Genomic DNA, 15,512 nt, shown 5'->3' with positions numbered 1-15,512 from the left:
TGCTGGGGTCCTTTGAGTAGGTAGCCTAAGTAGTTGCCTATACCCAGCTGATAGCAATATTTAAATCGGGGCCCTATGATGTCAATGGAAAACCAATGCCATTTTTGGGCTGCACTGGGAGACGCATGGGCCAGGTACATTCTATCCACCATCAACATGCAGCTAGGTGGTTGAGGACCTGAAAGATGAATTGTTCTTGGCATTTGTGAGGAAGAAAAGGACAGGAGTGTTTCTCCTGCTGCAGAAACTCAGCCTGGGCCACTGCTCTTCTGGCTCCCCACCTCCCCAGCCATCTCTGGATTGGAACCCCCACCAGGAACTGACCGGACCACCTGATATTACACCAGTCCTGATATTGGCAGGATGCCCCAGTTCTCAATTTCCACAAAACAGACCAGGCCTCCCAGTAGGACTAGCGGGCATCCAGCCAGTTTCCCGGAATCCACACTGGGGAAGAATTCACTCACATTTTTTATTAGGGATATTTTTCTGAATTGCTATTTGAACTTTGAAAAGAATTTTGATCCTTTCTAAACTAATGTTTAAACTTTCTTACTCTCAGCGTGCTAAACCACCATAATGTGTTCAATACTTTTACCTCATTGTAAAGAGGGGAATTGGTCGCCTCTTTCACTGTTGTTTGCTTTTTCTCATCCCCGACTTCAATTACCACCATTGGGTTAATATTTTCCCCAGCCAGCTGTCGCGCCTCAGTGATTGTAATGGCAATCTGTTAGAGACAGGAAACAAGAGTTCCCAGGTGAACAGTTTTCAAGTTGTATTTGTCAAACAATCATTGAAAAGCTACTGAAATCAGTTAATCTGTCCCCTTACCTGATAGTGCTGAGCCTTGCTGTCAATGGGATGTATTTTGGACGCTGGTTTTGATCTGTGCAGAATATTTTGTTAAAAGTGTGAATATATCCATATTTTTGCATCAGGTTAGTAAAGTAAATAAAATACCTAAATCAATAATAAATAACAGTCTGCCCATATTAGAAAATAGTTATTGGGAGGAAAATAGTTCCATGCAGTTCCTGGTTTAAAATCAGCTAGTGTTCCTTCCTCCACTCCTTACATTATGCAAAAGAGAATGTGCGTCCGGAGCACGAAGCATGTTTATATGATAGAGGGGTCCTATTTTAAATGGACTGAGGAATTGCTAAATCAGGGGTATATCAATAGATGACCCCTTACAGGGAGGACATAACTACAACTCAAATGCAAGCAGTAATGGTGAGGAAAAATTTAAATTCTCTACATGCAAAGTAAGGAAATACATTTGATATATATGCATGCATTCAAACTATTAGAAGCAATTGTCCAAAGTATGGAAACAATTATCCCAAGGATATCTGGCTGAAAAATTTCTGGCTTTAACCAAACTTCAGCAATCTCAGATATCAGACATTAAATACTTGCTTTAATTAAAAGTTACAGAAATGAGGAGGTAGGAAAGCAACACATGAACCAAGTACATTTTTATTTTAGTTAGTGCGGTGTCTAGCTTAATTTATTTTGAATACATTTTTTCTTCTTGTGTGTAATTTTGTGTGGCTGATAGGTGTTGGGAAAAGAACTTAAACAGGACCTTAATCTCGTGGCACCAAAATACACACAGAAAGTGGTGACTGGATGCCAAAGAATAGATTTTCTGATATGGATGGTTTACTGCCAAATGCAAAGCTCACCCAAAGTGAAGCATACTGTTTTGTGAGCAATTTGCTGAGGTCAGCACATTATCATAATAACACATGACTCCAGGGGCAATTTTGGGTGAAGAAACAAGTTTGAGTCGCGCTGCTTCACGGACTGACATTGATTCCCCGGGATAGGCATCACCATGGGCCACTACCTGCGTGACGCACTCAGCATTTATCAATGATATCATTGAAGAATGCCATGCGGGCTCTGCAGGTAGGGACCCCGTGGCATTGCCCACCTCTGGGGAATCAATGTAAGTTTGTGTAGCGACGCAAACTAACTTATTAGACTTGGATTTTTGCAGGGAGCAGAAAATAATAGTGTATCGGAAACTTAAACAGATGCAAATGATTAAAGGGTAGAGTCAGAATAGGGGCCTTGCAGCTTCAGAAAAGGTTCCAAAGTTATTTCACCCTTGCAGGCTTTGCTACAACTGCAGGGGGTAAAACATGACAGGCAAAGAAGGGAAAGCTAACATGCTGACAGGAGTCTACAGGCAAGCGATTGAGCTACTCAGCACCTAACCTCCTGCTTCATGGTTTCCTAACTGGATACGAAGCTGCAAGGCTTGGTTATGAAGAAGGTGACCCGATTTGTCATTCAACATCACAATTCATTAAGTTGACATTATAAAGTTTCTGAAAAGAGGCCAAGACAATTTGGAGGCTGCAGCTGGCCCACACAGTCACTAGCAGTGACAGTTCTATGTTGCAAGTTAGCTGCAAGGGTGCTTGCAGTAGATGGTATAGTTCTGTATTTGGTTCTCTACTGATACAGAGCCTATACCGAGTAGGTGCTCCAATGTAGAATAATACAGCACAATCAGTCCATCATGTCCATACCAGCTCTTTGAAAGAGCTATCCAATTAGTCCCACTGTCATGCCCTTTCACCAATAGCTATACATTTGTTTTTCCCTCTGAGTATTTATCCAATTCCCTTTTGAAAGTTACTATTGAATCTGCTTGCACCACCCTTTCAGACAGCCCATTTCAGATCATAACAACTCATCGTGTTAGAAAAATTCTTCATCTAACCTCTTGTTCTTTTGGCAATTACTTTAAACGGTCTACCACTGAGCTACATCCCCTTCTATTGGTGGCATCTTGGCAGATGTGCCCACTCTGGTCATGTTGGCTGTTGATCACCCTTCACACAGTACCATTGAAAGCAAGACACAATGGGGGTGAAATTACTCTTCAGCAGAAGTTCAAAATGGACGATAACCAATTGGCAGTCTGTTTTACACCGAGCCTGATTTCATTTCCGTAATCGGGCGGGTTGTAAACGTGCTATTAATTTGCTATTGCCTGCTTTCCACTCCCACAAAAGACCAATTTCATCGCCAATGTGTCTAGGAAAAACCTTCCCCCAGTTTAGTTTGTCCCTTATTTATATATTATATTTGTGCCATTGGGACTGCAGTCACCGCCTTCTTTGGGAATTAAAGCTGCTGCCAAAGCAAGGTATGCACACTTCTAGGTGTTAACCTAGATTATGTGCTATATGAACCCACAACCTTGTGACTCAGAGGTCAGAGTGCTACCACAAAGTCAAGTAGGTACAGACGTTGGGAAATTATGTCCAGGACAGTTCTCTCCCCTCCCTCCATTTATATATTTTGTTAATTTAAATGGACTGAAAATCATAGTCTGGGGACCTGTAATTTCCTGAGCAGAGCTCTGAGCCAAAACGACTCCTCTCCAGCAGCACTGGAGCCTACTTTACACTATTGATATGTGTAGCACTCCACTGAAATCACAAAGTCAGAAAATTATCCATCCCATCTAATCCTCAATCCTAGTGCTAAGTGTAAATAGATGGAAAAGTGTTTCAAGTCTCAAAAACTTATATGTATTGTATGAGAGTGCTTCTATTTTTTTAAAATATGTTTTAAGGGACTCATAATTTAAATTATGGAAATGGATTCATTTGGAAGCCTGAAGAAATACTGAACATTGTTTTTTTCACTGGGGTCATTGAAAGGACACTGAGATGTTGTTTAAAAACTGGAAATCATGTGCTTTAAGCTCAATAAACAACAGAAACCTTGGTGACCTAGGGAAGATGTTTACAGAGAAGCCCCATGCCAAGGTTTATGGAGGTCAAGAGGTTGACTTTCTGTTTTGGGGTTTGGATTGTTTCCAGTTCAGTTGAGGTGTGAACTGTTTTGAAGACAGTTGGTGGTTTGGCCTGCCACGGAAAAAGAAACCCCAGCTCATTGTCCCTGCAGCTCTCTAAGAGACCTGGAGAAGGCCAATGTTTCAGCTCCTCTTTCCTCCTGTCTTTGGAAAAACCCTGCGATTCAAGTGTGTGTTAGCTGAAACCCCTGACGCCACATGTCTCCTGGAAAGCCTACCAGATGATTTCTTGACATTTCCAGAACGAATTGAGTCTGAAAAGATCCCAGTGACCCATCTCCATGTACTCGGACGCCAGACCAAAAGGGACAACTGAATTCCTTCCATATCGTCTCTTTTTTTCTTCAAGAATTAGCAAGTATTTGGCCAAAGTATTTTTTTTTTGTCTTTTTTTGGGGGGGGTAACAGACCTCTGCAGAGAGAATTTCTGTATTTTTTTCAGTGTGTGTGTTTGGGGAGGAATTTAAAAAGGAAACTTTCATATTTCAAATCTGTGCATTGATGCTTTGCTTTGTTACTGGAGAAGTCTTGTGTGATAATAAATTGATAGTTTTGTTGTTTATTGAAACCTGGTTGGTATATTTTATTCTGGGGTAAACAGTGGAGTATATGGCCGAATCGGTAACTGGTTAAACATTTAAAAAATATATGTTGTGACCTGCGGAGAAGTAGGACTAGAAAATACAGTGCACTCCTCACACCTCAGTTGTAACAATATCACTTTGGTAATCACAGACTTACATCAACAATTATGAAGAAAGTATCAAACTAGTCAGCTGTCAAATTTCCGTATGGACTTGTGTTTTTTTGTACTAAAGTTTTACGTGTCTATGAATAATGTAATGAAGTATGCTCTCATGTTCTTCTACTTCTATTTATCACATACCTTGAATTAATTTTACTTGACTGGCTAATTTATATTTTGACAATGTCATACAGGCCCCCACCTGCCAAGCATGAGACATATTAATTTTGCCACATGGACATTAAATTTCAAACTGTTGTTGAAATGAAGAAAGGACTTGCTTTAAAATAAATTGCCAGATCTTGGCTGGAAAGACATTTGCATATTAACAGACAGTGTTTGGAAGGGCAAAGCAGCCATTCCCTGACACATTCAACCCACAATGGACTTTTGATCACCAGACATTGAAGGTGGGGGAGCTCACATTCCAGGTTAACTGCTATGATGGCCAAATACACAAATGGGCATGGTTAAACCATCCAGTCACAAGACTAACCTGCTGGGCAAGCTGAGTTTTTTGAATTGGTACAAACAGGTTGGGCAGAAAGCAGAATGCTCCTTGACTGAGAAGAGTTCTCCTGGCTAGCTTGCCACAGCCTCTCCTGTCTGTCTGCTCCCATCTCTTTGTCACGGAACTCCAAATCCACTGAAGACACATGAGAGAAAAGTCTCCTGCAGTGAACAAGGTTTAAGAAAAATACTGGGCCCCAACGAAAAGCAAGATCTACCTACAATCCAGGAGCTTGAAGAACCGTAACAAAGACTCTTCAGATATTGCTTCTAACTTTTCCACTTTATTTTTCTTCTGCTCTTTTCTGTCTCTATTTGTATGTGTGTATCATGTATGCATGCTAACCTGGGGCACGTTGTGTATCCATAGGCATTAACTGAATTAGAGTTTAAGTTTAAGTTTAATAAATTTCAACTTTTCTTCTTGGAAACTAAGAAAGCCTGTTTGCGCTGGTTTCTTTGCCTTATGATTGGAAAGTGGTGAACAAGGTGGAGCTAAAAACAGTGTGTTTAATTTTAAACCCTATTACTGTAAGACCAGGTGAAGGCTGAAAGGGAACCCTAGACCCCTTTCTCACCTGGTCATAACAACAATGATTGGGCATTTCAGCTTACTGCTCTCCATTGTTCTGTACGGTGTTGCAGTCACTCAAAGGACTGACGACTCCTGTCAGTTTTTCTTTCATGTTTACCCTTGAATAAATAACCATATTGTTAACCAATCAATTAACTAGTATCCATCTTTGAAGGGTTATTTACTGATTTAGATACATAGCTTGGTTAAAAACTGCTTTTATATTGCCCAAAACCTCAACCTACAATGACCCTTGAAGTCGTGTCTCTCTACATACTGGGAAGTAAAAATGCATTATTATATATCAAACAACAACAACAACAAATTGAATTTACATAGTGCCTTTAACTCAGTAAAATGTCCCAAGGCATTTCACAGTATATTATAGAAGGGGATCAGCACCAGACATACCATAAAAGGAGATGCCAATCTGGTAAAGCTACAATATGCATGCTAAACAGTAGAAACAGCATGCTATAGACAGAGCTAAGAGATCCCACAACCGACAGATCAGATCAAAGCTCGGTAGTCCAGTCACATCCAGTTATGAATGGGGGTAGTCAATTAAACAATGATTGGGAGGAGGAGGCTCCATGAACACCCCCATCCTCAATGATTTCCAAGCACAGCATGTCAGTGCAAAAGACAAGGCTGAAGCATTCACAATCACCTTCAGCCAGAAGTGCCAAGTAGATGATCCATCTCGCCCTCCTCCTGAGATCCACACTAGCACAGATGTCAGTCTTCAGCCAATTTGATTCACTTCATGTGCAAACAAGAAACGTCTGAGTGCAGCAGATACAGCAAAACTATGGGCCCCAACAACATCCTGACTGTAGTGCTGAAGATAGTTGCTCCAGAACTAGCCAAGCTGTTACAGTACAGCTACAACACTGGCATCTACCCGACAAGGTGGAAAATTGCCCAGGTGTGTCCTGCCTGCCAAAAGCAGGACAAATCCAATCCAGCCAATTATCATCCCACCAGTCTACTCTCGATTATCAGCAAAGGAATGCAATGTGTCGTTGGCAGTGCTATCAAGTTGCACTTACACAGCAATAACCTGCTCAACAATGCCCATTTTGGGTTCTGCCAGGGCCACTCAGCTGCAGAACTCATTAAAACCTTGATGCAAACAGGCACAACTGGGCTGAATTACAGAGATGACTGCCCTTGGCAATGAGGCAACACTCGACTCTGTGTGGCATCAAGGAGCTCAAGTAAAATTGAAGTAATGGGAATTGGGGTAAAACTCTTCACAGCCTCCACAGAATCATACATTGGAAGATGGTTGTGGTTGTTGGAGGTCAAGCCCCAGGACATCACTGCAGGAGTTCCTGAGGGCAGTGCCCTAGATCCAATCATCTTCAGCTGCTTCGTGAATGATCTTCCCTCCATCAAAAGGTCAGAAGTGGGAACGGTCACTGATGATTGCTGTATTCAGTTCCATTCACAGCTCCTCAGATAATAAAATAGGTTGTGCTCGTATGCCGCAAGATCTGGACAGCATTCAGACTTGGGTTAATAGGTGCCAAATAACACAATTGCCAGACAAAGACAATCTCCAACAAGAGAGTCCAAACACCTTCCCTTGACATTCCACAGCATTACCATTGTCGAATCCCCCACCATCAATAGCCTTGAGGTTTCTATTGGCCAGAAGTTTAACTGGACCAGCCACATAAATACAATTAGCAGGTCAGAATTTGAGAATTCTGCAGCGTGTAACTCACCTCTGTTTCCCCAAAACCTGTCCACCATCTACAAGCTACAAGTTAGGAGTGTAATGGAATACTCGCCATTTGTCTCGATGAGCGCAGCTCCAACAACACTCAAGAAGCTCAACAACAAGCAGGACAAAGCAGCCCACTTGAATGGCACCCCATCCACCACCTTAAACATTCACTCCCTCCACCACTGATGCATTGGGGGGAATGTTATGCTGGTGGGGGGGCGGATCTCGATGTCGGGGGAAACCGACACTGAGATCCCCGCGTCACCTCTTTTCCAGAAGGACCACCAAATTTAGTGCCAATCAGGCACTTAAGTGGACAGCGGAGGGCCATCCATAGGATTTTGGACCCCCGTCACTGGAGATTCTGGCCTTGCAGAGCTTGCAGCCAATCAGAGGCTGGCAGCTGCAGAGCCACCATGGAGGTGGTGGCCGCTGTTGTAACTGCACCTACCAGAGGCCGAGGAGGGTCACTGGAGCCAGGCCTCAGGTAGTTCAGGGCAGAAGGGGTCTCGCTGAGTTGGGGTCGCAGGGTTGGGGAGAGGGGGGTTCAGCAGCAGATGGGTGGTTCTCAGTGGTCCCCCCCCTTCCCAATGCCGGGTCCCTCTTTCAAGCACTAAGTGCCTTTAAACGAGAGACGCCTTCCCATCCTCCGCACTCTCCTCCCCCCCCACCGCCCCGCCCAGAACTGGGAAGCAGTCCGCACGGTTTTACGTGCCATGCTTCCTGTGGGGCAACAGGGCTGCCCAATGCACGGGTAATTGCGGCTGCAGAGGGAACAGGGCCTTAATTGGGGGTTAATTACCCAATTAAGGGCCTCAACTGGCAGCGGGAAGCCATTCACAGGCCATCATCCCACCCGTTTTTATGCTTCGCCTGCCTTAAAACCCACAGAAAATTCCACCCGTTGTGGCAGCTGTGTGTAATATCTATAAGATGCATCGCAACAACTCAACAAGATTTCTTCGACAGCACCTCCCAAACCCGCAACATCTACCACCTAGAAGAACAAGGGCAGCAGGTTCATTGATGGAACACCGTCACCTCCAAGTTCCCCTCCAAGTCACACACCATCCTTCATTGTTGCTGTGTCAAAATCCTGGAACTCCCTTCCTAACAGCACTGTGGGTGTACCCGCCACACATGGACTGCAGTGGTTCAAATAAATAGAAGTAGAAGAATGTGAAAGCTTACTTCATTCCATTATTCATCGACACAAAAAGTTTTGTACAAAAAACGCAAGTCCATATGGAAATTTGACAACTGACTAGTTCAATACTTTCTTCATAATTGTTGATGCAAGTTTGTGATTACCAAAATGATATTGTTACGACCGAGGTGGGAGGAGTGCACTGTATTTTATAGTCCCACTTCTGCACACATCACAACATATATTTTTTAAATGTTTACCCAGTTACCGATTTGGTCAATCATAGACTCTACTCTTTATCCCAGAATAAAATACACCAACCAGGTTTCTTTAACAAACAACTAAATTATCTGTTTAATATAAAGCAAGATTTATCCAGTAATGAAGCAAAAGCATTAACACACTGATTGAAATATGAAAGTTCCCTTTTTAAATTCCCCACACACACACTCACACTCACACCCACACTGAAAAAAATACAGAAATTCTCTCTGCCAAGGTCTGTTACAGAAAAAAAATACTTTGGCCAAATACTTGCTAATTCTTGAAGAATAAAGGAGAAGATGTGGAAAAAAGTCAGTTGTCCCTTTGGGTCTGGCGTCTGGGTATACAGAGACAGGTCACTGGGATCTTTTCAGAATCAATTAGTTCTGGAGATGTTGAGAAATAGATTTTGACCTAGGACCAGAGCAGTGGCAGTCGACAGCAGAGCTGGGAGGAGGCTGATCCAGAGTGGGACCTGTGGGAATAAAGAGTGGGGCTCGAGCCTACACCTACCTCAGACTGGAGCAGCAGCAGTCAGCGGCAGACCTGGCAGGAGGCAGATCCGGAGCGGGTGCTGTAGAAATAAAGTGTAGTGCTCAAGGCCTACACCTACCTCAGACAGGAGCAGCAGCAGTCAGCGGCGGACCTGGGAGGAGGCAGATCTGGAGTGGGAGCTGTAGAAATAAAGTGTAGTGCTCGAGGCCTACACCTACCTCAGACCGGAGCAGCGGCAGTTGGCGGCAGACCTGGGAGGAGGCTGATCCAGAGTGGGATCTGTGGGAATAAAGAGCGTGGCTCGAGGCCTGCACCTACCTCAGACTGGAGCAGCAGCAGTCAGTGGTGGACTCTCTCTTTGTGTTGGCACGCGCTGGGTTTGAAAAGAGGAATCAAACTTACAGTGACATTATGGGAAATGTGTAAGCTGATTGGTTGGGTAAGTAACAGCTGTTATTGCCTGTAAATAGCTGAAAAAAATCAGGGGGAAAAAAGTTCTTTTTTTAAACCCTCAAACAGCTACCTTGTACGTGATAAGGTTAGTACTACTAAGATTGTTTAATTATTGTAATTTATTAATAATTACTAATTAGAATAGTACTGTTTGGACAGAGTCAGGCTGTGAGTTGTGTCTGAGGTAATCTTTCTTTTCTTTTCTGCTTTTTCAGCCTCCACGGTACAGGGGAAGAAGCTGATTGGCAAGTAACTGGTAAGTTATTCCACTTGTTACATTAGCATTAGTTCGTTTGTAAAGCTCAGTAACGGCAGGGCAGTTTGGCCAAGTGAAATCTATCTCCTGTGGAATGTGGGAAGTCGTGTCCTTGACAAACACATCTGCAACAAGTGTCACCGGCTGCAGAAGCTTGAGCTCTGGGTTTCGGAACTCAAGCGGCAGGCCAGAGTCACTGTGGCGCATCCACATGGCAGAGAACTATGTGGATAGTCTGGAGGGAATCTCACTTTCTAACCAGTATTCAGCTCTGAGTACAGATGGGAGAGAGGGTTCCTCTGGAGAGTGCAGTGAGAATCATAACCAGAGCACCATGGGTGGCTCTGAAACACAGAAGAAGCAAAGGCTAAAAAATGTGCAGCACAGGAATTTGGTAGTATTAAAGGGTATTTATTTAAATGCAAGGAGTATAGTAAATAAAGCCGATGAACTGAGGGCACAGATATTCACATGGCAACACGATATCGTTGCTATTACAGAAACTTGGCTTAAAGAGGGGCAAGAATGGCAACTCAACATCCCTGGATAGAGAGTTTTCAGGAGGGATAGAGAGGGAGATAAAAAAGGAGGTGGTGTAGCTTTATTAGTTAAGGAATCAATAACAGCTTTGAGGAGGGATGATATGCTAAATGAATCTTCAAATGAGGCGATATGGGTGGAGCACATAAATAAAAAAGGGGCAGCCACACTATTAGGAGTGCTCTATAGACCCCTAAATAGTGAGAGGGAGGTAAAAGAACAAATATGTAGGCAAATTTCTGAGTGCAAAATGTATAGGGCAATAATAATTGGGGATTTCAACTACCCTGATATCAACTGGGATACAAACAGTGTGAAGAGCACAGAGGGACAAAATTCTTGAACTACATTCAAGAGAACTTTTTTAGCCAGCACGTAACAAGCCCAATGAGAGGGGGCATAATTCTAGATTTAGTCTTCAGTAACGAAGCTAGGCAAGTGGAGGAAGTAACAGTGGGTGACCATTTTGGAGATAGTGACCATAATACAGTAAGTTTTAGCATAATCATGGAAAAGGACAAAGATAAAACAGAAGTAAAAGTTCTAAATTGTAGGAGGCAAATTTTAAGAAACTGAGAGGTGACCTGGTGAAAGTGGACTGGTTACAGCTACTTGAAGGAAAATCATTAACAAACCAGTGGGAGGCATTCAAAAGTGAGATACTACAGGCACAGTGTAGGCATGTCCCCACAAAGATAAAGGGTGGTATTGCCAAAACTAGAGCCCTCTGGTTATCTAGAAGCTTACAAGATAAGTTAAAGCAGAAAAAGAAAGTTTATGATGATCACAAAAATCTTAATACTTTAGAAAGCCTAGAGGAGTATAGAAGGTGCAGGGGTGAAGTAAAAAAGGAAATTAGAAAAGCAAAGAGAGGACATGAAAAAATATTGGCAGGTAAAATCAAGGAAAACCCAAAGATGTTTTATCAGTACATTAAGAGCAAGACTGGTCAGTAAAATGAAAGCCCATGGGATACAGGGGAATGTGGCAGGTTGAATCTAGAATTGGCTCAGGGGGTTTCCAGTGGCGTTCCACAGGACTCAGAGCTGCATCCCTTGCTGTTTGTGGTATATATTAATGATTTGGACTTAAATTGCGGGAGGCATGATTGGGAAATTTGATGATGACACAAAAATTGGCCGTGTAGTTGATCGTGAAGAGGATAGCCGTAGACTCCAGAAAGATATCAATGGTTTGGTTTAGTGGGCAGAAAAGAGGCAAATGGAAATCAATCCAGAGAAGTGAGGGGTAATGCACTTGGGGAGGGCAAATAAAGCGAGGGAATACACAATAAACGGGAGGATATTAAGAAGGGTAGAAGAAGTGAGAGACCTTGGAGTGCATGTCCACAGGTCCCTGATGTGGCAGGACAGGTAGATAGAGTGGTGAAGAAGGCATATGGAATGCTTTCCTTTATTGGCCAAGGTATAGAATTCAAAAGCAGGGATGTAATGCTGGAACTGTATAAAACGCTGGTTAGGCCACAGTTGGAGTATTGCGTACAGTTCTGGTCACCACATTACAGAAATGACATATTTGCTCTAAAGAGAGAGTACAGAAGAGATTTATAAGAATGTTGCCAGGGCTCGAAAGTTGCTGCTATGAGGAAAGGTTGGATCAGCTCGGGTTGTTTTCCTTAGAACAGCGGTGTTGAAGGGTGACTTAATTGAGGTGTACAAAATTATGAGGGGCCTAGATAGAGTAGACAGGAAGTACCCATTTCCCCAACGGAAAGGTCAATTACCAGGGGGCACAGATTTAAAGTGATTGGTAGAAGGATTAGAGGGGACTTTTTCACCCAGAGGGTGGCGGGTGTCTGGAATTCACTGCCAGGAGCGGTGGTGGAGGCAGAAACCCTCAATTCTTTTACAAGGTACCTGGACATGCACCTGAAGTGCTGTAACTAGCAAGGCTATGGACCAGGTGCTGGAAGATGGGATCAGATTGGGCGGCTAGTTTTTTCAGCTGGCACGGACACGACAGGCTGAATGGCCTCCTTCTGTGCCGTATTTTTCTATGTTCTAAGGAGTGTCTTAAAGGAGAAAAGAGAGGTAGAGAGGTGAAGAGGCTTAGGGAAGGAATTCCAGAGCTTAGGGCCCAGGCAGCTGAAGGCATGGCTGCAGCGATTAAAATCAGGGATGCGTAGGTGGCCAGACTTGGAGGAGTGCCAAGATTTTTTATTTTTAAAAAATTTTATTTAGAGATACAGCACTGAAACAGGCCCTTCGGCCCACCGAGTCTGTGCCGAACAGCAACCACCCATTTATACTAATCCTACACTAATCCCATATTCCTACCACATCCCCACCTGTCCCTATATTTCCCTACCACCTACCTATACTAGGGGCAATTTATAATGGCCAATTTACCTATCAACCTGCAAGTCTTTGGCAGTGGGAGGGTTTGGAGGGTTGTGGGGCTAGAGAAGATTACAGAAATAGGGAGGAATGAGGCCATGAAGGGATTTGAAAATAAGAATGGTAATTTTAAAAGCGAGGCATGCCGGACATGGAGCCAGTGTAGGTCAGCAAGCAGATGGGTGATGGATGAACGGGTCTTGGTGCTAGTAAGGATGCGGGCAGCAGAGTATTGGATGAAGTTTATGGAGTGTGGAAGTTGGGAAGCCAGCCTGGAGAGTGTTGAAATAGTCAGGACTAGAGGTAACAAAGGCATGGATGAGGGTTTCGGGAGCAGATAAGCTAATGCAAGGGCAGAGACAGGCTGATGTCACAGAGGTGGAAGTAGATGGTCTTAGTGATGGCGCAGATATGTGGTTGGAAGCTCATCTCAGGATCATACAAGACACCAAGGTTGCCAATAGACTGGTTCAGCCTCAGATTTTGCCAAACAAATTTTGATCACAGGCTGTACATGCTTATAATTTCTGAAATGCTCACTGTGCTATAGTTTTACTGGAGTCACCTACCTTTTTCTGTGAGAAAGATTACTGGAAGAACTGCTGGATGGAATTTCAATCCTGGCTTCATAAGTATCATGACCAGTGATGTCCGGGTTATCCAGCACATTGTCAATATCATCTTGATTATCTGGGAAACAATCACAACCAGATCGAATATTCCAGCATATCTTATTGAATCATCTCAAACTTTTTTTGAGGTGGGCAAGAACTGATTACATTCCTGCGACTGCTAGAGTATAAGAGTTTTTGCCTTTTGTAACCCATTGTAGCATCAAGCACACTAGGTTCGTATTGTACAATTGAGGCACTCCGCCTCACCAATGTACATTAATCCCAACCTCAAAGGAGCATTCTTTACTGCACTAGTTTTAATTTTTCTACTTACCATACAAGCTATCCTTATGATCTGCATAAGTGATATTGTCAAATTAAAGGCATACTTTTTGTGCTATAGACTCAAACCCACTGAAAATAGAGTGGAAATTGTATAAATATATTTCATAAAGGGCTCTTCCAGTTAAGAAAAGAAATGCTGATCTCATCAGTCTACATTGAATTCAAACCATGGCTCCTTCAGAGTTATAATATAATTGGTAAATAATAGATAAAAGCAGAACTTTGCTGTAGCATGCACACCCAGCTCCATGAATAAAGGCCTTTCCTAACATGATCAGTGGGTTTAGTACAAAAAACATTATATGGTGTTATAAGATATCTCACTGCTGAGAACAGCTGAGCTAACCAAAATCTGATCATTCTGCCATTAAACTTATTAGTAGAATTGCTACCCATCTAGTTTTGGATTGGCTAGTTCTGTTCCTGCGTTGGCTGTCTAGAAATTTATAAAATGTAAACTGGATACCAAAAGTCAAGGCTCCAAAGTAGAAGTAAATATTTTTTCCAATTACTTTTGAAACAATAGTCATTAAATCATGAATATTTTAAATACATTTTCATTAGCATCAAAGAAAGCTTAGAACTTATGCCCTTATTGTGCCAACTGTCTGGTTTTGGACTCTATCACTTAATAGTCTGTTCGAGCAGTTAATAGATTTGAAACATGTTAGATATTTGCTCTGAAGGTATTTCGTTGAATCTCGAAGTTGACCTTGCTCAGAGCTGATTATTGTAGTGTTTGATGGATCTGGGTTTGATTGTATTAGTCTGTCCATTTATCTGTGTTCACTGTGTTTGATTGCTTAAACCTATGGGTGGAGCTGAAGAGTAAAAAATAAAACTAAAAAGACACAGCTTGGATATTCTTGAGAAAACGCACTGACTGCAATGCGGAAACATGTACTGAGATTGTGTAAGAACAAATATAGTTTAATGTGCTGTAAATAAACCAGTTGGTGATTTAATACAAGTGTGATATCTGCATTGCTCTGAGATAAATCAGATATACATACCATATCCAGCAACCTGGCGTAAACATAAGAATTACCATAGAATCATACGATAGTACAGTTTAGCAGCAGGTCATTCAGCCCATTGAGTCTGCACCAGCTTTTTCGAAGTCCAACTTCCCATTCTTACCTCATATTGATGCCACATTTTTTCTCCTTCAATTATTTGTCCAATTCTCTTTTGAAAGCTACTACTGAATCTGCTTCCACCACCCTATCAGGCAGTGCATTCCAGATCCCAGCCACTCATTGGGTAAAAAGGCTTTTCTACATGCTGCTTCTGGTTCTTTTGCCAATCACTTTAAATCTGTGCTGTCTGGTTATTGACCCTTTAGCCTTTGAAAATAGTTTCCCTTTATTTACTTTACTTAAACACTTAATGATTTTAAACACCTCTATTCAATTGCCTCTTAGCTGCACTACTCCAAGGAGAACACCATCAGCTTCTCCAGTCTGTCCACATAACTGTAATCCCTCATATCTAGACCAATTCTAGTAAATCTCTTCTATACTCTCCACATCCTTCACCTCCTTCCTAAAATGGTGCCCAAAATTGGACACAATACTCCTGATGGGACTGAACTAGTGTTTTAGATAGGTTAAGCATAACTTCCTGGTTCTTG

At 42.6% G+C, this 15,512-nt stretch overlaps 1 protein-coding gene across 1 annotated transcript in view; it reads right to left on the bottom strand.

Moving 5' to 3' along the window:
• The window catches only part of fer1l6 (fer-1 like family member 6), a 166,427-nt gene extending 151,390 nt beyond the window's left edge, over positions 1-15,037 (bottom strand). The window contains exons 1-5 of the mRNA XM_068032676.1: positions 15,020-15,037; positions 14,893-14,905; positions 13,490-13,610; positions 835-889; positions 599-730 (exon numbers count right to left, since the gene is read on the bottom strand). Coding sequence (XP_067888777.1) covers positions 599-730; positions 835-889; positions 13,490-13,610; positions 14,893-14,905; positions 15,020-15,037 — 339 coding nt within the window. The remainder of the gene's footprint in view (positions 1-598; positions 731-834; positions 890-13,489; positions 13,611-14,892; positions 14,906-15,019) is intronic.
• Between the last annotated feature and the right edge of the window lie 475 nt (positions 15,038-15,512).

Source organism: Heterodontus francisci, chromosome 5, assembly GCF_036365525.1.
Source record: "Heterodontus francisci isolate sHetFra1 chromosome 5, sHetFra1.hap1, whole genome shotgun sequence".
NCBI lineage: Eukaryota > Metazoa > Chordata > Chondrichthyes > Heterodontiformes > Heterodontidae > Heterodontus > Heterodontus francisci.
The sequence above is the reverse complement of the archived record's forward strand: the minus strand, read 5'-3'. Positions and strand labels throughout refer to the sequence as shown.